This window comes from Phaseolus vulgaris, chromosome 2 (genome assembly GCF_000499845.2).
Source record: "Phaseolus vulgaris cultivar G19833 chromosome 2, P. vulgaris v2.0, whole genome shotgun sequence".
Classification (NCBI taxonomy): domain Eukaryota; kingdom Viridiplantae; phylum Streptophyta; class Magnoliopsida; order Fabales; family Fabaceae; genus Phaseolus; species Phaseolus vulgaris.
The window spans coordinates 40,946,266-40,971,558 of NC_023758.2; the positions used below are offsets into that span (position 1 = coordinate 40,946,266).

The following is a 25,293-nucleotide window of genomic DNA, read 5'->3' on the forward strand; positions in this document are numbered from 1 at the left end:
ATTAATTATAAATATCAGTTCCGGAATATGCAATGCAATACAGTAATCTTGTAAATTTTACATTTTAAAACGTTAAAAATTAAATTTTAATATTCTAAAATATATAATCCAAATAAAAATATGTATTTTAGAATTTATTTCAGTACAGACATTGTATCAAAATGTGAATTAACTATATAACCGAGTGTACAGTTGAAATTAATCAATGAATCCATCTTTGATGTTAAATTATTTTAAATTATATCGAAGGGTCAAGAATGATGAAATGGAGCACAATGAAAAATTCTACCATACAAAAAAAAATAGTATAATTTTTAATGTTTCCGTGTGAACAAAAAACCCCTCATTTTCAAAAAGACAAAAAAAGTGAATTTGAAATTTCAATGCCCACCAAACGCCAATCAATTTGCCTCCCTCTCAGTCCCACGCGCCTCCCTCTCCCGTCACCATCACTGCCTCCTCCTCCTTCCCCTAAACACAAACGCGTGACAAACACTCTCCTCGGTACGCGTGGGGATTCTCCATCCCCCACGATCAACCCGTGCCGTCGTGCCCTGTCCCTCCACAACTAAACCCTTCGCTCATCAACTTGCAAACACTCACAACACAACACACACAAATTTCTAGAGCGAGAAAGTGAGAGGAGAGAGAAAGTTGCAGATCCTCCATGGCCTCCACCAAGGAACGCGATAACTTCGTCTACGTTGCCAAGCTCGCCGAACAAGCCGAACGCTATGAAGGTGCTTTGTAGTAATCCATTATCTGAGTTTCTTATACTCTCTCGGTTTTTTTCTTCTTCTGATTTTTCTGCGTTGAGATTTGAGAGTACCACTGTGCCGACCTAAATGTTTAGTTTAGAAATAACTTTTTGTGGTTTTAAATTTGAATTTGAATTTCGTGGAGACGACTTCTGAGATTTAGAGTGTTTGGTATGGTAGAAATGGTGGATGCAATGAAGAATGTGGCGAAGCTAAACGTGGAACTGACGGTTGAGGAGCGGAACCTTCTTTCGGTTGGGTACAAGAACGTGGTGGGTGCTCGTAGGGCTTCGTGGAGGATTCTTTCGTCGATTGAGCAGAAGGAAGAGGCCAAAGGGAACGATGTGAGTGTGAAGCGGATAAAGGAGTATAGGCAGAAGGTGGAGTCTGAGTTGTCCAATATCTGCAGTGATATCATGACTGTTATTGATGAGCACCTTATCCCCTCTAGCACTACTGGTGAACCTAGTGTCTTTTTCTACAAAATGTGAGTGCTGAGTAGTCATTTTTGTCTCTCACTGTGGATTTAGAGTTTCCTGTGTGTTGATGTCTCTGTTGTTGGTTGCAGGAAGGGGGACTATTACCGGTATCTAGCGGAGTTCAAGTCCGGTGATGAGCGAAAAGAGGCTGCTGATCATTCCATGAAAGCGTATCAGGTATGCTTCTATTTGGACCTCTTGCATCTGTTGTGGTTAAAATTTTAAAATCTCTTGATGTTTGATGCCTGGTGATTCATGATGTATGTTGTTGGTGCTTTGCTTCTTAGCATGTCTCCAGTAACCAGGGCCAGAGAAGAAAAACGTATATGTTTTTTGCATTCCTTTATTATTAACTTGCAAGTCTTGCTTATTGGTTTTTCTTTGTGCTAATCTGATGAAGCTAATTAGTCATTGACTAAAGTGCAAACACTATTGGCCATTTTAAAAAATTCCTGAAGGTAATTGTCTAGTCAACCATTTATTATTGTAATATATATCATATGATTGGAATACTGTCGGCACTAATGTTAATATGGTTGTTATGTTGATGTTATCTTCACTTGTCGATGGTTTATTAGCCATAATCATTGGCCATGTGAATATTGAAGTAGTTATTCTAATGGTTCTTTATCATCAAGGTTGTAGCATACATGTTAATGAGGGAAAAATTAACTGAGGGAGTGGGAATACAGTAGGTTATTTCTTATTTTTCAGGCATAATATCATTATACCAAGTATCTGTCTCATGACTTTTTATCAGTTTTAGCAGTGTGGCACTGTGACATTTATTTAGATGTAGGCATTACTGATATGAATTTGGCTGCTAAGTTACCAAAAGTATTTTTCCACCTTTTCATGTTGGTCTGAACAATTCATAATTTCAGACAGCTTCCACTACTGCGGAGGCTGAGTTACCACCTACACATCCTATCCGATTGGGTCTGGCTTTGAACTTCTCTGTCTTCTATTATGAAATTTTGAACTCTCCTGAAAGGTACTAATTTTATTTTATTGTCCGGAAAGTATTATTGTTTATTGATTCCCCTCTTTGTTCGTATACTATGTGTCTAAGTGGGTCTATTTAACAAATTTAACACTGCACTCTTATATTTCAGGGCTTGTCACCTTGCTAAGCAGGCATTTGATGAAGCAATCTCTGAGTTGGATACTCTGAGCGAGGAGTCTTACAAAGACAGCACCCTAATTATGCAGCTTCTGAGGGACAACCTCACCTTGTGGACTTCTGACATCCCTGAAGACGGAGGTAGTGATTAATGGAAATCAATGTTCTCTATCACTTTGTTAGATGGACTTTGTCTGCAATGTCAATTAAATAGATGATTTTTTTTAGTGTAAATTACACATTCTCCGTGATTTAACAAAATTTCACTTACACTGTTTATTTATGACTTGTAAAACCACACACCCTTACCATTATTATGTAGGTACACAGATAAGGGAGGACAAAGTAATGTCAAAAGAGGGAGGGGTATTATTGGATTTAATAATTTCTTGAAACCTTGAGTGTCAGTGTGACTTGTCCAATTTTATTTTTATATGATATAGAAAGTCCATTTCAGGTATAGTAGATACTGTCATGATTTATGGTTGATATGGTTATTTGTTTGTGGTCATTGTGACTTACCTTTATGTGATGTTATGCTTATTTGGAGAGAAACTTATGACACAAGTTTCTGGTGGGTTTCTATGGCTGTTATTATTAATGCACTACATTGTTCAGCTGAGTAGATATTGATTCTTACTTTGTTGTCTCCAAACAAGATTGAAAGCAGGAGATGGTAATAACCTGTACAGAATTGGGTCTTGATTTGTTCCAAGAAAAGTCAACACTAAACCTAAACTCGGGAGTATAGAAGAAAAGCCTGTACCTCGCACTGTAACACTCTAAGTTGAAAATTAACTAGGGAAGATTTGGGAAATCTTATCAAGATATTACTGTTAAATTGCTTTATTCAAGCAACAAATTTTAAAATGTTGACCTTATTGAAAAGCTTTTACAAATGTGTAACTTCATATTTCATGTGATCTTAATCTACTAAATTCCTTCTACCAAAAGACAACTTAATTTTACGTTAGGTGATGTTTTCCCCAGTCTTGTTGTTTTGTTTTTCAATTCTTCGTTTAAACTAATTTATTCCTTCTATTGGTTATCATATTTGATGTTGATTTACTGTCAACCATACTTATTTGCTGTTGTTTCAAACTTTGCTATTCCTTCTCATTTTATTTTATAGCTGTTTTTCTTTATTTGTTCTGTGATCCTGCCAACCCAACTCCAGTATCTATGATTCCCTAGTTAATTAAATATTGTCATTTTTTAACAGAAGAACAAAAGGTGGATTCTGCCCGAGCTACGGGTGGTGAAGAGGCATAGGTAGGTTATCTACCCACTCAGCAGATGGTATTGAGTTTTACCTTTTACCTTAACAAAGTTACATTTTGCAATGAAGTGAAGCAGGTATTGGCTAGGAATTGATGTGCATACGAGAAGGCTAGTCTCTGTCCCGATAGTTTACCTTTAGGATGTTGTAATAGAACATGGAGTTGGTCTCTAGAAAATCACCGTAGGGCTTTGTGATCCTTTTATTCTATGTGTGTGCTTTCTGTTACTGGAGACGAGTTTATTTGCATGGTGTTTCGCTGCAATTTAGTGAATTGCTTCATTTTGTTGACTTCATCTTTCTAAGAGGATGCTATCTTGCATTCTTTTATCTGTTTACATAATACATTTAAAATTACGCTAATCATTGCTCCACAAGAAAATTGAATTATGGACTGATTTCCTTCAGAAATTTCTAGGTGTTTGACCGGAGTTTCACCATTTCCCACTACCATAGCAATGTGACTGTGATTGAATAGGCCATCTCAACAAATATTTTTACTAACTTAACCTTTTTTCTATTTTTTATAGGAGGCTTAATATCATGCTCACCCTGTAAATTCACAATAATACTGAAGGCATACTGTAGGTAAAACTGAAAGTAAAAAAGTTAAAAGAGTCATTTTGTAAACCAAATTATAAAGAATAAAGTGTATTTCAAATGTCAATAATTCGTATTGTAATGCTCTATGGACACTTTTTAGTCCTTGTGGAAAGACATTCTTCATCATAGCTATTTCTGCTTTGTGAATGAAAGAGATGCACTGTTATTGAACTGTTTTATGTTAACATTAGATAAATCCGTATAAAATGATTTTAATTCCTCAACTCAACATAATTGGTCTTCTAGTCTTTTAAAGAAGAATGGGTTCTTAAAAAAACGAGTTGGTCTATTTTCATTAACTCCATCAAAATTATAAATCAGGACATCATCATTAGAAGAGGAACTAATTAAAAAAAATAAAAGACAAAAGGTTGTAAAAATTTATTGAACATAATTGTAAAACTGATCTTATTATTTTTTATTTATTCAATTATATATATAATAAAATTACAATTACTGAAAGTTATAAAATTGGAATATTAACAGGTTTGTAAACTGACCATTAATGCAATATAACGGTAAAATAACTTTAGATAACAAAATCACATTAATGCAATATAACAGTAAAATAATTAAAAGTAACAAAATCAGAATTAATAATAATAAAATCTTAATAACCAAGTGAGCAACGTGCATCATTATCAAAGGAACTTATTTTTTAATTTTGAAAGAAAATTTAAGAACGCAAAATTATATGAACATGACTTTTCCCTCTATCTTAATCAACTTTTTTTTAGGTTTCATGTTGTCATCACCTCATTGTTAAGAATTATATCCATCTTTTACATACAATGAATTTCAATTAGCCTAACATGTTATCCACATTTTTATTTTAAATTTACACAGTTTTGAACTAAAATTAATTAGAGACTTCGACATTTAATAATTTATTAATAATAAATTAAATTAATTATATGATTACTAATTTGAATATTTCTTAATAATTTTTTTATCGAAAAAAATAATATATTAATAATACGGAACTTGGAGTATCCAAACCCATTTACAAGCATTAGAAAGCTCCGTTTGGCTTTGCCTTCATATCGTTTTCTAATCAGCACCTTTGATATTATCAGTCAAATCTTTTAATGCCATTGGTTTAATTACTACATGATTCAATTAGCCAGGGCAAGTAATTCACTTCGCAGCAGCTAAAAATTGTTTTATGCGCTTATTTATTTTCTGTGTCATGCAGTAACACGACTCCTTCTTTTGTTGCTTTCACAGACCACTATAGGTTAATTTTTGCTAAAAATCAAGCTACTTTCAACCCATAAAACATTGCCTTTAATATATTTTCTTGTTTTTTGTCAGTACTTTTGAACATGTAGTCTATGTGATTGTCAATGATGACGACTTTAATTCTGATCACTATTCCTATCCTCTGCAGCTTTTCTATCCACCAGTCAACTATCACTTTTCCTGTCCAATATGGAGTAATGGCTAGCAGTGTGATTCCGTTGCTTTTGTAATTCAAAAAATCAACACTACCTCTCATTGTTCAGAACTATGACAGATTATGTACATGCTGATTTTGATTAAATTATATCATGAACAATGAGCTTTATTAAATTGAGGAACTTGGAACATTATTGATTTGAGAACTTATTAGAAGTCCAAATTGAAATAGTGAGTCTTTGAACCAGGTTTATATATAGGTGAATAGATGTTATAACATTTGTAAGCATGTTTTTAACACAAGCACCAACTTGATAAGAAAAAGTAGCTATCTTATTTAGATATGTAATTCATATCCATCCTTTCATTTGTGTTAGACAGGAAATTTCATCCTCATCAAAAATTGCATTTCTAAATGTAACTTTATTTATGTGATCTCAAATTTTTCTCATCAGTGCAACCCACATTGTTTTTCATATTAGATTTTGTTTAGTGTTTAAACCTAGGCAGTTAAAGTGATAAAAATTCCTCAAAAAAGAGTTATGCGTGACAGTTGTAATTCCTATTTACCTAAAACATAAATTCTAAAAGGTTAATGATATATTAACACTACAAACAATAGTTGTAATTCCTATCTACCTAAAACATAAATTCTAAAAGGTTAATGCAAACAATATCCACGTACACTTGACACTTCAATAAACTAATATTTTAATAAAATTTAATTTATTTTTTAATTTAAAATATTATTATAATAATTTGTCAAGTATATTTATTTTACTTTATTTGGGTGTTAAATTCTTTTTTCCATTCTAAAGAGTATCAACAACACTTTTTGTTCTCAGGTCTTAGAGTTCAAATATTATCAAAGTCAAAGATACACTTAATACTTTCATAAATTAATATTTTATTTTATTTATTTTATTTTATAATTTAAAAATATTATTATATTATTATAAAAAATGTCAAATATATGTTATTTACTGTTTATAGTGTTAACAAAACTTTTCTCTATAAGAAAATTAAGTTATTAACAACGTAAATCAATCATTTCATTCTAATTAAGCCAAATATCAATATAAACAATTTGTCCTTCTTATACTACTTAAGTTATATTTTTTAATTTAATTATATTTAAAACACTCAATATATTAAATACAAAATATTCAATTCCCAAATTCGGATATCAAACATACCAAAACCAAATCAAACAACACTAGTAAATGCCTTTCACAAAACTGAAGAGTTTAAATAAATTTGTAGTGTCATCGATCAAGCCCAATTGAGAGATAGGTGGCTCGGTTGGAGATCGTTAGGTTAAACTTAGTTTAGCGTCATCAACTTGTGCCTGAGATTATAGGGTTGTAGTGTTATGGGTCGAGTCCGATATTGCGTATAAACAAATCACTTACCGATATTCATATTTAAAGACATTAATGAATTAAGCCAATAATAAAGGATAATCAGCCTTAAATAGGAGACAACATTTATTATTGAATTAAGCCAATAATAAGACCATGTACAAGGAGAAGGGGAGAGAGTAGTACCTTAAATAAGGGAAAGAAAAAAACTCACATAACACCATAAAACACAACACATCGAGAGTACTTTCAACTCATATCTTACACTATACTCACTCTATACACTAGTTTGGAATTTATATCTTCAAAGAAAAATTGAAAAAGCTTAAAGCTGACCTAAAAGTTAGGAACAAAGAAGTTTTCGGGGACGTTAATTTTGCTAGTGAAGAGTTACAAAAAAGGATTAATGAGTTAGATACACTGGATGATGATAGGGGGTTAGAAGAGTCTGAAAGGGAGGAGAGAAGGTTGCTCCTTGCTGAACTTACTACAGTTATGTTTAAGCAAGAGGTGGTCATCTTTCAAAAAGCAAGACAAAAGTGGTTGAAACAGGGGGATCTTAATACAAAGCTTTTTCACTCGTCAGTAAAGTGGAGAAGGACAAGGAACGAGCTCCATGGATTGTTTGTTGATGGAAGGTGGTGCGAGGATAAGGTTGTGATCAAAGAAAAGGTCAGGGATTATTTTGAAGATAGGTTTGCCAGGAACGAAACTTGTGCGGTTAGGTTGGATAATGTAAGGTTCAATTCTATCTCGGAAGCTGATAACGAGATGTTGGTTCGTGACTTCTCTGAGGAAGAAATAAGGGTTGCGGTTTGGAATTGTGAAAGTTCAAAAAGTTCTAGTCCTGATGGATTTAATTTTGGTTTCTTAAAGTTTTGTTGGGATTTTATAAAGTTGGATGTGGTGTCAGTTGTGAAGGATTTTGCGGAAAAAAGTCATTGGCCTAGAGGCTCAAATGCCTCTTTCCTTTGTCTTGTCCCGAAAGTAGAAAATCCTATACAACTCGGTGAGTTCAGACCTATTTCGTTAGTTGGTTGTTTGTATAAAATTATCTCAAAAGCGTTGTCTCTACGTTTGAAAAAGGTAATTAGTAAAGTTGTTGATATGAGACAGTTGGCTTTTATTGAAGGTAGGGGTCTGTTGGACAGTGTACTAGTAACTAATGAGGTGCTGGAAGAATATAAAAGAAAAAGGAAGACTTGTGTGTTCTTCAAAGTTGACTATGAGAAGGCGTACGACTCGGTAAGCTGGGATTTTATTTATTATATGCTAAAAAGGTTGGGTTTCTGCGATTTATGGATCCGGTGGATAAAGTGTTGCTTAGAATCCGCTTCAGTTTCTGTGCTTGTTAACGGTAGTCCAACTAGGGAGTTTATCCCTAGGAGGGGACTACGCCAAGGCGATCCGCTAGCTCCGTTTCTCTTTCTTTTAGTTGCAGAAGGGTTGGCTGGAGTCTCTAGGATGGCAGAAGAGAAGAATTTGATTGATAGTCTAGAAGTTGGGAGAGATAGAGTGAAGGTGAACATGTTGCAATATGTTGATGATACTTTATTCTTTTGTGAAGCTAATTCTAAAAGTATCTTTAATATCAAGGCGATCTTGCTGTGTTTTGAACTTGCTTCTGGGCTTAAGGTGAATTTTTTAAAAAGCAGGTTGGGCGGGATAGGGTTGGATCAAAGTTCGATCCAGCGGTTCGCGGTTATGCTTAATTGTAATGTGATGACAACTCCCTTTGTGTACTTGAGACTACCGGTAGGTGGGTGTCATAAGCGTGGTGCTTGTTGGAATGGGGTGGTAGAGAAAGTGCAGAGTAAATTGTCTAGGTGGAAAGGCAGGTGCTTGTCAATGGCAGGGATGATTTGTTTGATCAAGTCTGTTCTCTCCTCTATCCCGCTTTTCTTTATGTCTTTGTTTAAAATGCCCTCTGTGGTGGTGGACAAGTTAGTTCGTATACAAAGGAATTTTCTTTGGGGATGGGGCTCCGAAGGAAGGAAAATTGCTTAGGCTTCTTGGGACAAGGTGTGCGAGCCTCGAGACGTTGGTGGTCTTGGAATCGTTGAGATTAGGAATTTTAACTTGGCATTGTTAGGAAAGTGGATTTGGAGACTGGGAATGGATAAAGGAGGGTTGTGGAAAGAGATTCTTGTTTCTAAATACGGTGGGTGGAGAAGTTTAAGAGAGGGTGGTAAGGTTAGTAGGGGCTCCCTCTGGTGGAAAGATTTGAAGCAGGTTTGGGATTCAGAGGGTTGGGGAAGAAGTTTTGAAGATGGGTTTAAGTGGAAAGTGGGTAACGGTAAAGATATCTCTTTCTGGGAGGATAGTTTGTTGAGTTGTGGTGCTTTGAAGAGAGTTTTTCCGAGATTATACTCTCTAAGTTCGGCCAAAGAGGCAAAGGTGGCTGAGCTTGGACATTGGCTTCACTACAAGAAAATCATGAAATAGAAACCAATTTTTAGAGACTAAAATAATTAGTTGCAATAGTAACTAAATTAGAGACCATTTTAGAAACTAAACAAAAAATTGGTTTCTAAATTAGTTTCTATTATTGTTAAATAGTTTCTAAATTTGTATCTAATTAGCAACCAAGGTTTTAGATACCAAATTTAGAAACTAAATATTTGGTAGTTAAAACCTTGGTTGCTAATTAGATACCAATTTAGAAACTATTTAACAATAATAGAAAATAATATAAACTAATTTAGAAACCAATTTTTCTTTTAGTTTCTAAAATGATTTCTATTTTAGTTCCTATTGTAACTAATTATTTTGGTCTCTAAAAATTGGTTTCTATTTCATGATTTTCTTGTAGTGCTTAATGATGTTTGGGTTTGGCAGTTAGACTGGCGAAGATCTTTTTTTGACTGGGAGAAGGCTTTGTTGGAACAGCTGGTTCAGAATTTACAAGAGGTGAAGCCGTTTGTGGGAGAGGAGGACGTTTGGGTTTGGAAGGTTGGGGGGTGTCTAACTTATGCTGTAAACTCAGCATATGTTCACTTAAGGAGGGTTCAAGGTGGGCAGTCTTCTTCGGTGTACAGTAAGTTGTGGAGGTGTAAAGCCTTGCCTTCGGCTTTGATCACTGCTTGGAGGGTGTTGGAGAATAGGGTTGCCTCTAGGGTTAATTTGGCAAGGCGTGGAGTGGTAATTGAAAATTCTTTGTGTTGTCTGTGTGGGGAGGAGGAAGAGTCGTCTTGTCACTTGTTTTTTGTTTGCAGGTTTGGTGTTTGTGCTTCGAGTGGCTTGGTGTATCGTTCGTGTTCCACAAGGACCCTTTGACAAACTTTTCACAGTTCAGGATGAGTCAGGCTTCTGAGTCTGTTAATGATGTCTGGAGTGCAATTTGGGTTGGTATAGTGAGCGAAATTTGGAAACATAGGAACTCGATCATCTTCAATAGAGGTGTGATAGATGTGTCTGAAGTGTTTGCTTCGATGCAAGTAAAGGTGTGGTCTTGGTTTGTTGCAAAGTCTAATTTTGTTTATTTCCCTTATTCTAGTTGGGTTCTAAATCTTTTGGCTTGTATGAGGCTGTTTCATTGATTCTGGTTAGAGTTGGTTTGGGTGCCGGTGTGTTGGGTTGGTAAACGCGTTTTTAGGTGTTTGATGTCTTGTTTTTCTGTATAAGGATTGAACCACCCCTGAAGTGGTCCCTATTTATTTATTTTTTATTGCTGATAAAAAAAAAAATGCTCTTACTAACTTGAACGTCAGAGTATCTTCTGTAGGTGGAGCCCCATCATTTTCTTAGAGTCAATTCATGAAGCTTGAAGGGTATAATCCGGTAACCATCTCAAAGTTTAACATACCTCAACTACATACTCTGATTGAGAAATATCCCTCTTTTCTTTACTAGAACAAAATCCAAAATGGTAACTTGTACCAAACAAAATTTGTCATGAAATAATCCATTATCAAAATCAACAATAAACTATGCTCAAAATTGAAATTTTAAATTTTTTACATCAAACTAGTTCCTATTAAACCTTCAATTCCATATAAATATAAGATTTCAGAAACTGATGTAACTGATGTGTTTTTCACATCATTATTTTTAAAATTAAAAAAAGTTGAATAAGTCATTTGTGTGCATGAAACATCAAGTGAATTTCTATGCTCCATTCATTTAAATCATGTTACATCTTTTCAAATGAAAATGAACTTATCACAGGCCGACATTATTACACTGTTGATGAGTAGAGAGATCTTGATTTAGGGTACAAAAACCTGATGTAAAGATGGGCCACAGCACCATATTTCAAAAAAATCGGCTTCTTCATTTGATTATCATCCATTCTGTCTCTTAAAAGCATAAAACTCTAAGCATGTTCAATTGATATGCATGCTTAGATTTGTCTCCCATCAATGTCACTGGCCATGGCACAATAAAAGGAGGGAGAGAGAGCTAATTTTTCGTATTATATATTGAGTCAACTTAAAATATGTATATACTAATTAATATATACAAGTATCCACCATGTTAGGCATGCTTAAGAGTCTTAATTACATGCTAAAGAGTCTGCATATTTATATAGGGTTAGGTTCTTTAAGGCTTAATTAAGTTTTAAGTTGTTCGTAAATTTAAGTATTTTTAATTAAGTTTTTATTAAATTTTTTGATTTATTGAATATTAAAAGAAATTATACTTCTCATATGAGACTATAAAAATAATATTACAATCAATGTAATCAATGTAAAGAGTAAAATTCATTTATCATTTTACACTATGCATGATATTATTCTACATTAATCAATCACAAATTTTTACATTTAACCAGGTCAGTAAAAATAACAAGATAAGATAATAGTCTTGTCACCTGTTTAATAAAATTAAACAGTGAAAAATTAATAGGTATTCAATTAAAAATACTCAATATCCTATTAAATTATATCATGAAATAAATGTGAAGAATATGGTTACAATAGGACTTACAAGTTTTCAGTTTTAAAAACCTTTTAAAAATAAGGATAAACCAACCTTTTAAAAATAAGGATAAAATTCAGTTTTTTTTTAAATCTAGTTTGAATGAAAGTCTTATCCAAGCAAAAATTCTCTTATTTGAGCGAGATTGAACCACAGAGAACCTAGAATTTCATCACACGCCTCGTCTGAGTGAGATTTCTTCTAGCTTAGACGAAAACGGACCCGAGAGCTTCTCATTTTCATTTTATTCTAGCTTTGGCGAAAATTATCTCGCCTGAGCGAGATATGCAGAAAAATCTGTATAAACCTCTTATATTTCTGGTTTTTCTACCAAAATTACATTCAACTCATATTTTTATAAATCTACACATTAAAATGATAGTTTTTACTCATAATTATTCAAGCATTCTCATTGAGCTATTATGTCAATCTATACATATACATATATATATATATACATATATATATATACATATATATATATATATATATATATATGCTCTCTAAACTAAAATCATCTAAAATCAAACAACCAATTCTCATTAAATATTACATTTGAATTGATTCAACAAACTATTCAGATACATTCATTAACTCGTTCAATTCCAAACTCTTATACATTCTACAACATTTACCATATCTACAATTTCACATTTCAATCTCAATCAAATTATTATATACTCAAAAACAAGAAATTCTACAAGAAAATTTGAGACTGATGACCACGTCACCCCCACATCCAAATCTTCTAGCCTAGGGTTCTATTGGAAATTTAAAACTAGTTTCTCTTACATGAACTTGAGCAGATGTTCAGTAAGAACTCCAAACATACCAAAAACTCAAGGTAGTTTAACCTGCACCCTAGAGTCCTGATAAAAAATCTAACTATATCACTAGGAATCTGAGCTAATAGAGACTAACTCTGAAGCTAAATGAGTCACATGCAAAACCTAGATTGAGACAAACCTAACAAGTTCAAAATTTGACTCAAAGAGAAAAACAAAAATGAACTTACTCTATCAGAGATTCTAATTAGACAATCTTGTAGTCTTTGCTACTAAAAGTCTAATGGCGGACTCCAATCGTCAAAGTAATGAGATAGGAGACCAAAATCTTATAAAGAAGAAAGAGAAAAGGAAAAAAGAAGTTTTAAAAAAATTGTGGTTTCATAATATATAAGTGGATACAAATTTCATTTTATGAATTAGTTATCCGACGACATTTAATAGTATAGTATATAAATAAATGACAAACCTCACTTAAATTTAATTGATAAACAAGAAAACTAAATCATTAATTAGACTAGTCTTTCAGGATTTAGCAACAGTAAATTACATATTATTGTAATAATCTTATTGGACTAATTGCACACCATATTAAGTACATACGCCTACAAATCCTATCCGATTATCTACTTATAATCATTATTATCATAACAATAATGAAGAATTTGACCAGACCGTTATAAAACAAGAAGAAATATTAGTCTTTATTTTAACATGAATTTATTTTGTTATATAGATACCGTGGAGTGAACGTTTTGGCCGGCATCTAAAGCCAAGTTGTGAACAAAGACGGACACATTCCTTAATTTTCAAAGCAGAGAGGAAATAAATAATAATTTAAGTGCAATTTGCTCTCAATTTTTACTATTTTCTTTTATAAACTTCTCTCTTTCTTTATCATTGACCATTTCCTCCGCGTTCACTTTACATCAATCAATTAATCTCTAGCTTTTTGCGGATCGCACGTCAAACCAAACAAATTAATGTACTTCAATTAATTCTATATAGATTTTGTAAGAATTCTAGAAAATGTAGCCATGTGAGAGATTATCTGAACCGTTCACGTCTCCAATAATTACAACACTATTTGTTCTTTTGCTGTGTCTTTTTTCGAGCATTCAAACTTCTTAATCAGATAAGCTTTACATTGTCACTGCCTTTTAAAGCCTCCTTCGTTTCTATCTCATTCGGATGTTCTATGATTTCGTGGCTCATAACAAACTCGTTTTGACTTTCATGCTCAGCTGCAGTAACAATATATTCTATAAGATTTTTTCTTCCATTTCACATATGTATAATATACAATAAGTGTTGAAGATTCTAATTAGAGATTAGGAGACTTTAATAAATATATGTAAATCCTATTTTATAAATTATTTTTATAAAATTAAATTAAATCTAAATTTCACTGTTAATAAGATATTAGAACTATTTAAATATATTCCAATGTCATTATCGAACACTTATAGATATATAATTTTACATAAAAGTTTATAATCTCAACATAAAAAGAATAAAAAGATGATAAGATGAGTTATGCTTAAATTATGGTTACCTCAGTAATAATAAGACATATACACATACATATGTAATGTCAGTGATATTAACTAAAAAAATGTTTTTCCCACAAAGAAATCAAACAATTGAATCACGACCACTTTACTTGGGATCTGGAAAATGAGAACCGTTCATATTTAAGGTTTTTTTAAGTAAATAAACAAACTCTTTCACATATTTTTCTTTTGAAATCGCTTTAGATGTGTGAGTGAGATGAATATATTAAAGGATTATGTCTTTTAGACTCTGTTTCTTTTGAGACATGAATAGGATATAAGAGATACATGCATGTAATATTTTTTTTATTTTTTTTTGGGTTTTTCAATAATTTAAAAATACAGTATGTGTAAGTTACAATCGTTACCTTTTACATTTTGTGTTTTTACAGAGAAACAGCAAAGAGGAATACTTATATAATCAAAGTGATATATACGGAAGTTTTACAAGCAAAGTTGAACTAGAATGCCTCCAAAAGAAAGGTCTGTGTAATACCAAAGAGGAGAAAAAGAAAAACAATGGAAGAAGATAGTTTAACAAGGTTGACGTTGACCACCTGAGTTTATCCTCCGCCTTTTCGACGGAAAAAAGTGCCGGAAATCGCCGTGAGTGATGGTGGCAACATCCCATTCTTCCAAAGCAAATTGTTGTTGAACCGTGGATGCGTCCAGAAAAGCTGTAGGGTCATGGGACGGCGGTTTGGCCTTTCGGCGGCCTGCCCCTATTGGTACGTTGCGAAGGGCTCCGCCGGCAGTCCAGTACCTCTGGCAGCCCTTGCAGAAATGCCTAGGCTGATTAACGTTGTAGTTGTTGAAGTAGCAAAACTTGGTTTCCATGCTCTTGCATCTTGGACACGGTATGATCCTCTCTGCTCTCTTTTCTGTCTCATCTTCACTCACTTTATTATCTTCTCTTCTTTCTCTACCATGCAAGGTAATCGTTGTTCCAAACAGCTTAATCCCTTCACTGGCTTGCCCACTCTCTACTTGGGCCATTTTAGAGGGAGAGAGAGAAAGAGAGGGATTATTCTTAGTGAAGAAGGTTTAGGTTGGGATTGAGGAGGAAAAATGTGAAGGTGTTTTTATATATGCAGAGAGGAATAAAGCTAAAAAGGGCATCATGGTTAGTAGAATGATAAAGCGTGAGTCTTTGGGGGAAAGTTCATGTGAAAAACGCCAAAACGTAGGTGGAATATAAAGTGCGTTGCTAAAAGAAAAGAGAAAAAGAAGAAAAGTTAAAAGGGTTTGGAAGAGTAGAAATTAGAAAAGGTATGGATGAACTTTTGTACACATCAGTAGTCTACGTCATCACCATGCACTGCTAAAATCTATACATACACTGCTGGCCCAATCCAGGTAGATCTCTTACAAAGTGTAAAAGGGACTTATTTTATACAATAAGTGGATGTAAAGAAAAGCAAAATAATTATAAAAAAGTCATCAAAATTTATTATGTATGAGGAGGGAGAGAGAGAGAGGAAGTATCTTCTTGTATTTAAATTATATACTTATGTTCTATTTTCAAATGTAAAGCCAGCTAAAAATATTTTATTAGCCAAAAAAAGATGTGTATTCCGTGTTAGTTTCTTTAAAAGAATTGAGAAGGAGAAACAAAGGAATATTTTGTATTAATTAATTTTGTTTGAGACGTCTAAATGCATTGATCTATGAAAACTTGGCATTGAAGTTTGGAGAATAAGGATGTTTGCTATGTGATGATAGTGAATAATTAATTAATGGATTATGATCTAGAGTATGATTCGGTAATTGTTTAGCTAAGTTATTGATGGGTTGTTGCTATCCATTGCGATGATCGTGGTGTGAGCCATACACAACACAAATGTAAATTGCATTATTTTTTTTATACACGCTTTTATTTTAGGTATTATTATGAAATTTGACATCTCAATTAGGCTGATATCTCAACCAACAACAATCATCGGTCGCACACATGAAAAAGTATTATTAAAAAAAATATGGAAAGATTAGATCAAAACTCATATATTAAAAAAAACGGTATATATGTAATTTATATCTATTAATAAAGAACTTTAAGAAAATACTAGACGGAAGTCTATTATACCAATAAAAGTACTCTTTATAAATAAAGCCTAAGTTAGCAAGTTTATCAGCACATGCATCCCTTTCACGAAAATGTGAGAAACTCCCTAAACTTGATTTTTCCATAGTAGTTAAGACAATTGTTCCACCTATTACAAAGCATCCAAGAAACATTACATGTGTAACTCCGTAAAACTCAACAACCAAAACAGTCGCTATATCAAAGAAAACAAACAGAGAAACCACCAATAAATAAATTGCATCATCATTTACTCTCTCACATATTTTAATATTAATGATTCAAATTACTTCTTAATGAACTTAATGTATATCTTAATTATATTTAATGATTCAAAATTATTATTTTTTAATCTCCCAACTAAAAACAAATGGTAATAAAGTCAAATTGAGTATATGCAGCAGAATTAAATTTAAGAAAAAATAAATAAAACAAACTTATTTAGAGATACTTTTAAGTTTGACTCTTTTAGTGGACCATGAAATTAATCTTTTAAAAAAATTAATGATCAAATTAGTCCCTTAAAAGATTAAATTTACCCAATTTTTAATATTTTATTACTTAATAATAAGCCATTATTCAAAGAATTAAAATGTCATAATATCTATTCTTACACAAAACTAAAGTCTTCTTCAATGTAATTTACCTATAAGTGTAAACAATTAACTTAACTTCAGATTACATTTTACTAATATATATTGATCTAATAATTATTTTAGTTCATTTGATAAGAATTTTTTTATATGTTGATAAGGTTTTTAGCCAATTTTTTTGATCAATTTTAACTAAATTTTTTTCCTTATTGGCGACAACTATTTTAACTGACATCACTTAAGCTTATTTTTTTATATTGTTGATAGTTTTTTTTTTTTCAAATTTTGAATCGATATAGGTTAAAACAATTTCCTACTAGCATTGTCAAAAACAATCTTACTGAAAACGACCGAAAGTTTTTCCAATCAACATTAGAAAAAAATTATAACCAAAAAACTTTGAGAAAAAAAAAACTGCAGATGCGGATGAAAAAAAATATTTGCAAACATCAAGTAAACAAAACTCAATAAATATCAAATGTAAACAATCTAGCTCATGACTAAAAGCAATCATGACTAGAATCAACTAAAAGTAAAACCTAACTAACTAAGAAAAAAATTATGTTTAATATCAATAAAAAATTGTTAATGTTAATTAAGAAAATCATAACTAACGTCAAATTGAAATGACATTGTCCTACACTAACAACAACAAAATTATGATTGATTTCTGTCTAAAAACCAACACAATTAAAAAAAATGTTGAATTGACAATATCCTACAATGATGTCAAAGTTTAGGTTAAGTTATTCTGATCGTGGTTGAGTCAAAAATAAAAGTCAACCTAATAAGAAAGTTTTAAGAGAGAAAACATACATGTAAGAGTGGAGAGAGCATAAGAAAAACTCAAATTTTTACATTGAATTATCCTCTAGAAATTACTCCTTTTCAAATACAAACATTATAACACTCTCTCTGAATATGAAATTTCACAAGACACTTGAATATATTGAATTTGAATTGATCTCATTTTAATTTTATTTTTCAAATATTTTATTTAGATAAGGTAATTCAAGTTTATTAAATTTTTATTTTTATCTTGATAAAGTATTTCAATAATCATCAAATACAAAACATTATTCAAAAATAAAAAATTGTTAATAATTTAAAATTATTAGTAATGATAATCTCTTTTATATGATTTTCGTTGAGGTGGTCTTACAAAAGCAGAGTACACGTGAGTTGGAATGATCTAGACTTCACTTTTTGTGTCTTTAAAAGGATCGTAGTAGAACTATCGTAGATGGTTCACCAATCATATTTTAATATATATCGTGCGATTTTTTTATCTCTATTTGGATATATTGGTTGTTAAAGTTACACCCTCTAATGCCATTTGGTAGCACTTTTCAAAAAAAGCCAACTTTTTAGGTACCAATAGATTTTTCCAAAAAACCTTTTTATTTTAAAAAAAATGCTTTCTCAATAAAAAAAATGAAATAATTTTTTAATAAGAGAAAAATCTCATAAAATATTTTTTAATATTTTTTTACATACGAACAGTGTGTAAGTAATTTAAAAATATTCTTATAAACGTTAATTTGATCAAATATTGTGGGTCGGGTTCCTTTTAGTACGCCAACAACGTTTTCTGTATAAGATACTTTTATATGCCTTTTTTTTCAAGAAAGGGGTTTTGATATTATTTATTTGGAAAGTGATCCCATTTCCAACTCATTACTCTGTTTTATAATGAAGATTAGGAAGCATCAATTAGGTTTCTTTATCGATAAAGGACACACTTTTTGCTAGGAATTGTTTTAAAGTCAATGAGTACGTATAAAGTTATATCGGAGCAAATATCATAGTCATAGATTTTTATTAAAATAAGGAAAAAGATTAATGTTGTTTATCTAATCTGGCCACAGAATTCGAACTCCTTAGTCATTGCTACTTTTTCTTTTCCACTTTCCTTCTTCCTTTACGCAAGAAAAAGTAAAATGAAATAAAATTGAGCTATTAATAAAATATTAGATTCACTAATATTATATGTCCAAGCTTTGGCAATTATCTAGTTTTTCAATATCAACTTGTTGAAGATGCACATAACCAGCAAGCAAGTTTTTGGTTTCATTCTTTATAATGTTTGGCAAATTCTTGTAGTAACTCCAATGCATTCACCATGCACCTCTATATATTTTTTTAATTTTAACAATATTTATAATAGAGAATATGGTATTTTTTTTCTTCATTTTCAAGTAAGAGTGGTTGTTTGTGATAGTGGATAAATGTCGGTGGTTAAAGTAAATTTTGTAATGTTTTTAGTGATGATGGTTGTATTTTTGTTTGCTTTTTTTTAAAAGTCACAAAACAAAAACAAGTATGTGCAAAAATGGAGTACAAAATCAGATTTTTTTTAAAATGTCAAATGCAATGAATATTCTTGTCAACTCTTACCCATGGTCAAATGATGAAACTACTCTATAAAACATAAATAAAAGTGTTGCAGTTGGGAGGGAGATATAAGGGTGTATATGAGGTTATTTAAAAATGTGAGATTATACACTACAAAAAAATTATTAAATAGAAATTAATTTTAGAAACCAAAATAATTAGTTACTATTTGATTAAATTAGAAACCATGGTATAAACTTAAAAGAAGTTATTGGTATCTAAAGTAGTTTCTATTATTAATAAAAATTTATAAAATGGTTTCTAAATTAGTATCTAACCATTAACTACCAAAATTTTAGCTACTTACTGTTGGATATTTGGCAAAGTCTGAAGAATAAGTCAAGCTAGTTTTTAGGAGTTAAATAAATCTGTTGCAGATATTTTATATTTTAATAGTAGTGCCTATTTCTTAGTTATCTGTTACGTAGATTTCGGTTTCGGTGGTTGTAAGGCTTTTATAAAAGCCATTCTCTATTCATTATAAAATATACTAAATATTTCTATTATCTGGTATCAGAGCTACACATTACAAGAGTGTTTGAGAGGAAAAACACAGTACTGAAAAATGGCAGACACTACCAGTTTCACCGCACCTGTCATACCAAAATTCGATGGAGATTATGACCACTGGAGTTTGCTCATGGAGAACCTTCTTCGATCCAAGGAGTATTGGAGCATCATTGAACCAGGATTTGATGATCTGAGAAAAATCGAATCACCTACTCCGACTCAGAAAAAGGCGCTTAAAGAAGCTATTCTCAAGGATCTCAAAGCCAAAAACTACCTGTTTCAATCAATTGACAAAACCATGTTGAAAACTATCACCAGGAAGGAGACAGCCAAACAACTATGGGAGTCCATGAAAATCAAGCACCAAGGTAATGCTAGAGTGAAACGCGCACAACTACAAAGGCTAAGGAAAACTTTCGAAACCTTGGAGATGAGGGCTGGAGAACGAATAACGGGATATTTTTCAAGAGTCATGGAGATCGTCAACGACATGAGAAATAGTGGAGAAGAATTAGACGATGTCAAGATTGTTGAAAAGATTTTAAGAAGTCTCACAGACAACTTCAACTTTGTGGTTTGCTCCATCGAAGAATCAAAGGACATTGATAGCCTTACTGTTGACGAGTTACAAGCATCACTACAAATACATGAGAGCAAGGTGGTTGAGAGAAGGAGTGAAGAGCACGTTCTGCAAGTGGAAAATGTGTCAAGGAACGCTCGAAGAGGACGAGGACGAGGACGCGGAAGAAGCAGCTACAGAGGTAGAGGCAGATCCTTTGTAAACAGAGCAGCCATTCAATGTTTTCGATGTGGAAAACAAGGTCACTATCAGTTCGAGTGCACTAGTGAGGAAAAAAACGTCAACTATGCTGAGTTTGACGAAGAAGAAGAATGCTTACTAATGGCGCATGTCGATGTGAGCAATCTCAAAGAAAGTGGCATATGGTTTTTGGACTCCGGATGCTCAAACCATATGACGGGGGGAAAATCTTGGTTTGTTGATCTAGATGAAGGTTTCAAGCATCTGTTCGGTTGGGAAACAACTCTAAGATGGTGGGTCAAGGAAAAGGAAACATCAGATTTGAAGTGGAGGGGATAATACTTGTTTTGACTGATGTTTATTATGTCCCGAATCTGACGAACAACTTGCTGAGCATTGGACAACTTCAAGAGAAGAATCTGACCATTATGATCAAGAATAATGTGTGCAAGATATATCATTGTAAGAGAGGGTTGATCATGGAGACTCAAATGACGATGAATCGGATGTTTTTGGTTTACGCTAAGAAGAAACCAACATCTGTGAAATGTCTCAAGGTGGAAGAAGAAGACGTGGGATCTCTTTGGCACAGGAGGTTTGGACATTTAAATAATAAGTCCATTCAAATTATGGCAAAGAAAGGAATGGTGAAAGGGTTACCTAGCTTGAAGGAGGATGTTAAGGTGTGCACAATATGCAATATGGGAAAACAACAACGAGAAAAATTCCCAAAGAAGAGCAAGTGGAGAGCAACAGAGAAGCTAGAACTAATTCATGCGGATCTATGTGGTCCAATCACCCCAACGTCTCATAGTGGAAAAAGGTATTTGTTCGTGCTTGTTGATGATTTTTCTCGTAAAACATGGATTCATTTTCTTGCAGAAAAAGCAGAAACGTTTGAAAGCGTTCAAAATTTCTCTTGAAAAAGAAGCTAAGACTGTCATTCGTGGTCTGAGGACAGACAGAGGAGGCGAATTCACCTCAGACAAATTCAACAAATTTTGCAGAGAGCATGGCATAAAACGACAATTGACAACATCATATACTCCTCAACAAAACGGAGTAGCAGAGAGGAGAAACCGCACTATCATGAACATGGTGCGTTGCTTGCTCTCCGAGAAAGAAATGCCAAGATTTCTATGGCCAGAAGCAGTTAGATGGACAGTTCATGTCTTAAATCGAAGTTTTACAAAGGCAATAAAAGACAAGGTGCCTGAAGAGAGATGGACAGGAATCAAGCCAAAGGTTGACTATTTCAGAGTTTTCGGTTCAGTTGCTCATGTTCATGTTCCGATACAAAAGAGAATCAAGCTTGATGATCGAAGTCATAGATGTATCATGCTTGGAGTTAGTGAGGAGTCCAAGGCTTATCGATTGTATGATCCAATCACGAAGAAAATCACAATAAGCAGAGATGTTATTTTCGAAGAAGAAGCGCAGTGGGACTGGACATTGAGTACACCAGAGCAAAACATATTCACATGGGAAGATGATGATGGAGTTCTCGAAGAAGAACAAACTGAGGATGAATATGAGGAAGAAGGACCTGAAAATTCTATAGTACATGCTCCGAGAGAAGAAACTGAAGAGATCACTACATCAACAAATCCTATGCGTGAACATGAAAAACAATCAAAAAGAGCAAGAAAGCCACCTGGATGGATGCAAGATTTTGTAAGCAGAGAAGAAGAAGATGATAATTGGGCAAACTTTGCTTTTTTCATATGCAATGATGATCCGATAAACTTCTCTGAAGCGGCAAAGGAAGAAAAGTGGAATGAAGCAATGAAGTTGGAGATTCAGTCCATTGAAAGAAACAACACTTGGGAGCTCACAGAATTGCCAATAGGAGCAAAGACAATCGGCGTCAAATGGATATACAAAACAAAGTTGAATGAAGAAGGAAATATCGAAAAATGCAAAGCACGTTTAGTGGCAAAAGGTTACTCTCAAACAACAGGGGTGGATTATACAGAAGTTTTTGCACCAGTGGCCAGATGGGATGCAATTAGGAGTATTCTTGCAGTAGTTGCCCAACGAGGTTGGTGTGTTTATCAACTAGACGTCAAAAGAAAAGTGCTTTTCTATACGGTGAATTGAAAGAGGAAGTCTATGTTGATCAGCCTGAAGGATATCTTAAAGTAGGGGAGGAAGACAAAGTCTATCGTTTAAAAAAGGCCCTCTATGGCTTAAAACAGGCGCCAAGAGCATGGTTCAGCAGAATTAAGAGTTACTTTACGAAGGAAGGGTTCAAGAAAAGTGACTATGATCACACCCTTTTCTTCAAGAAAACAGAAAACAATTTATTGGTGGTAAGTCTCTATGTCGATGACTTGATTTTTACTGGAAGTAACAAAATATTGTGCGCAGAATTCAAGTCCTCAATGCAGAAGGAATTCGAAATGACGGACATGGGAAAAATGAAGTTTTTCCTTGGAGTGGAAGTTCATCAAAGTGAAGCTGGGATACACATATGTCAAAAGAAGTATGCAAAGGAGGTGTTGGAGCGTTTTAATATGGGGGACTGTAACTCTGTCAAAAATCCAATTGTTCCAGGAACTACTGTTTCAAAGGAGGGGATTAAAAGAGTTGATGCAACGCTTTACAAGCAATTTGTTGGTTGTCTAATGTATCTTACGGTAACAAGACCTGATTTGATGTTTGTAGTGTGTTTGATTTCACGTTTTATGTCTGACCCTAAGGAAGAACATATGTTGATTGCCAAAAGAGTATTAAGATACGTAAAAGGAACACATGATTTTGGAGTGTTCTATGGGAGATTGTCAAAAATGAATTTGTTGGGATACACAGATAGTGACTATGCTCGAGATGTAGATGACAGGAAGAGCACTTCTGGATATGTTTTCTTGCTGAATGGGGCTGCAGTTAGCTGGAGTTCTCGAAAGCAAGACATAGTCACTCTCTCCTCAACCGAAGCTGAATATGTTGCAGCAAGTTCCTCTGCATGTCACTGTGTTTGGCTAAAAGGGATGTTGCAGGAGCTAGGAGCTATAAATGGTGAATGTATATACATCATGTGCGACAATAGCTCGGCGATTAAGTTATCTAAAAATCCAGTCATGCATCGGAGGACAAAACACATTGATGTCAGGTATCACTACTTGCGAGACTTGTGTAATGAAGAAATCATGAAGCTGGTTTTTGTTGGAACAAATGATCAAATTGCAGACATCATGACTAAGCCTATCAAGTTGGATCAGTTTGTGAAGCTCAGGAATTTGCTTGGAGTTCGAAGGATGGAAAGTTAAACTGATGCTCTTAACGTATCAGTTTAAGGGGAGGAATTATGTTGGATATTTGGCAAAGTCTGAAGAATAAGTCAAGCTAGTTTTTAGGAGTTAAATAAATCTGTTGTGGATATTTTATATTTTAATAGTAGTGCCTATTTCTTAGTTATCTGTTACGTAGATTTCGGTTTCGGTGGTTGTAAGGCTTTTATAAAAGTCATTCTCTATTCATTATAAAATATACTAAATATTTCTATTACTTACTACTTTATATTCTAAATTAATTTGTATTAGTCTTATAGAGACTAATTTATAATCTAAATTATTAGTCACTAAAACTTAGGTAACTAATTTAAATACAAATTTAGAAATTATTTTATAAATTTTTATTAGTAATAGAAACCATAGAATAATTTTTTAGTCTCTAAATTACTATATAATTTAGTTAATATAGTGACTAATTATTTTTAGTTTCTAAATTTAGTTATTATTTACTGATTTTTTAATGATATTTCATTTAGGGTTATTTAAATTTTTTGAAAAAAATAAAACTGATTTTTCACCATTTATATAAAGATGCATAGAGAAAGTATAGAGGTGAAAGGAGAATTCACCTAATCTTTAGTTATATTATGAAAATCAAATCCTAATTATTTTAGATATTTTTTTCACTACAAGAAGACCCACCCTTAACATTTGCCATAAAATTAACCTAAAAATAGATTCTTATAAAAATTACTCTCCATATGGTCGGCTAAGCCATAAGAGTTTACTAGTTATAAGAGTATTTCATCTCCATAAATAAAAATGACAATAATATCGTTTTTTATATGAAAAGTCATTTAAAATTTCTAGATCATAAAATAATCATTATTTAAAAAATATATATTCACTAAAAAGAGTCACACATCACTTAAAAATAATATATATATATATATATATTCTATTTTCTCTTAATTGACCTAAACATCTTTTTTTTAAAAAAACTAAAATATAATTACTAAACTCAAAAATAGATAGTACATAACCTATTATCTATATAAATTATTTAATATGATAGTTATTTAAAATTAACTAGATCATAAAAAATAATCATTATTTAAAAAGGTATATATTCACCCACTAAAAAAATCTCAAATCACTTACAAGTCAGAAGTAAAAATAATTTATATATTTTAAAAAAATAAGAATAAAATAGAGTTATTAAACTCCAAAATCGATAATACATTATACAAATAATTTATTTTATAGTTTTTTTTCCTACTTTTGGAGCAATAACTAATTTTGTTAACCACTTTTAAGTTAATTAGTTAACTTATTAAATTTCAATTAATTTGCTTATATCTTGATTTTCAAAGAAACACTATGTCCAAAGATTATAAGAGTTTTTATCAATCTAAAAATTTATTTATTTATTTTCATCATACAGATAAGTATTTGAAATAATTA

General features: G+C 32.5%; 4 protein-coding genes across 6 annotated transcripts; 3 read left to right on the forward strand and 1 right to left on the reverse strand.

The window, feature by feature from the left end:
- The first annotated feature begins 327 nt into the window (after nt 1-327).
- LOC137812135 (14-3-3-like protein C) lies at nt 328-3,933 on the forward strand. Of its 3 annotated transcripts, none has more exons than XM_068614044.1 (7): nt 328-740; nt 939-1,245; nt 1,327-1,414; nt 2,122-2,231; nt 2,353-2,501; nt 3,583-3,632; nt 3,709-3,933. In XM_068614044.1, the coding sequence occupies exons 1-6, from the start codon at nt 668-670 to the stop codon at nt 3,630-3,632; spliced, it is 777 nt and encodes a 258-aa protein (XP_068470145.1). In that variant the 5' UTR covers nt 328-667; the 3' UTR covers nt 3,709-3,933. The 3 variants fall into 3 exon arrangements, with proteins under 3 accessions (XP_068470145.1, XP_068470147.1, XP_068470146.1); XM_068614046.1 differs by having other exon boundaries at nt 346-740; nt 3,714-3,933; XM_068614045.1 differs by having other exon boundaries at nt 346-740; nt 3,717-3,933.
- Nucleotides 3,934-9,116: 5,183 nt separating this feature from the next.
- On the forward strand, nt 9,117-10,584 carry LOC137809494 (uncharacterized). The gene is made up of 4 exons (XM_068610602.1): nt 9,117-9,398; nt 9,840-10,142; nt 10,217-10,444; nt 10,498-10,584. The coding sequence occupies exons 1-4, from the start codon at nt 9,117-9,119 to the stop codon at nt 10,582-10,584; spliced, it is 900 nt and encodes a 299-aa protein (XP_068466703.1).
- A 2,963-nt stretch (nt 10,585-13,547) lies between these two features.
- Nucleotides 13,548-15,514, reverse strand: LOC137812124 (dof zinc finger protein DOF1.5-like). Its single transcript, XM_068614028.1, has 2 exons — nt 14,817-15,514; nt 13,548-13,950 (listed from the first exon to the last, which is right to left on the reverse strand). Exons 1-2 carry the CDS (start codon nt 15,253-15,255, stop codon nt 13,838-13,840), a joined length of 552 nt encoding a protein of 183 aa, XP_068470129.1. The 5' UTR covers nt 15,256-15,514; the 3' UTR covers nt 13,548-13,837.
- Nucleotides 15,515-19,891: 4,377 nt separating this feature from the next.
- Nucleotides 19,892-20,935, forward strand: LOC137809495 (uncharacterized). Its single transcript, XM_068610603.1, has one exon. It carries the CDS (start codon nt 19,892-19,894, stop codon nt 20,933-20,935), a length of 1,044 nt encoding a protein of 347 aa, XP_068466704.1.
- The last annotated feature ends 4,358 nt before the right edge of the window (nt 20,936-25,293 follow it).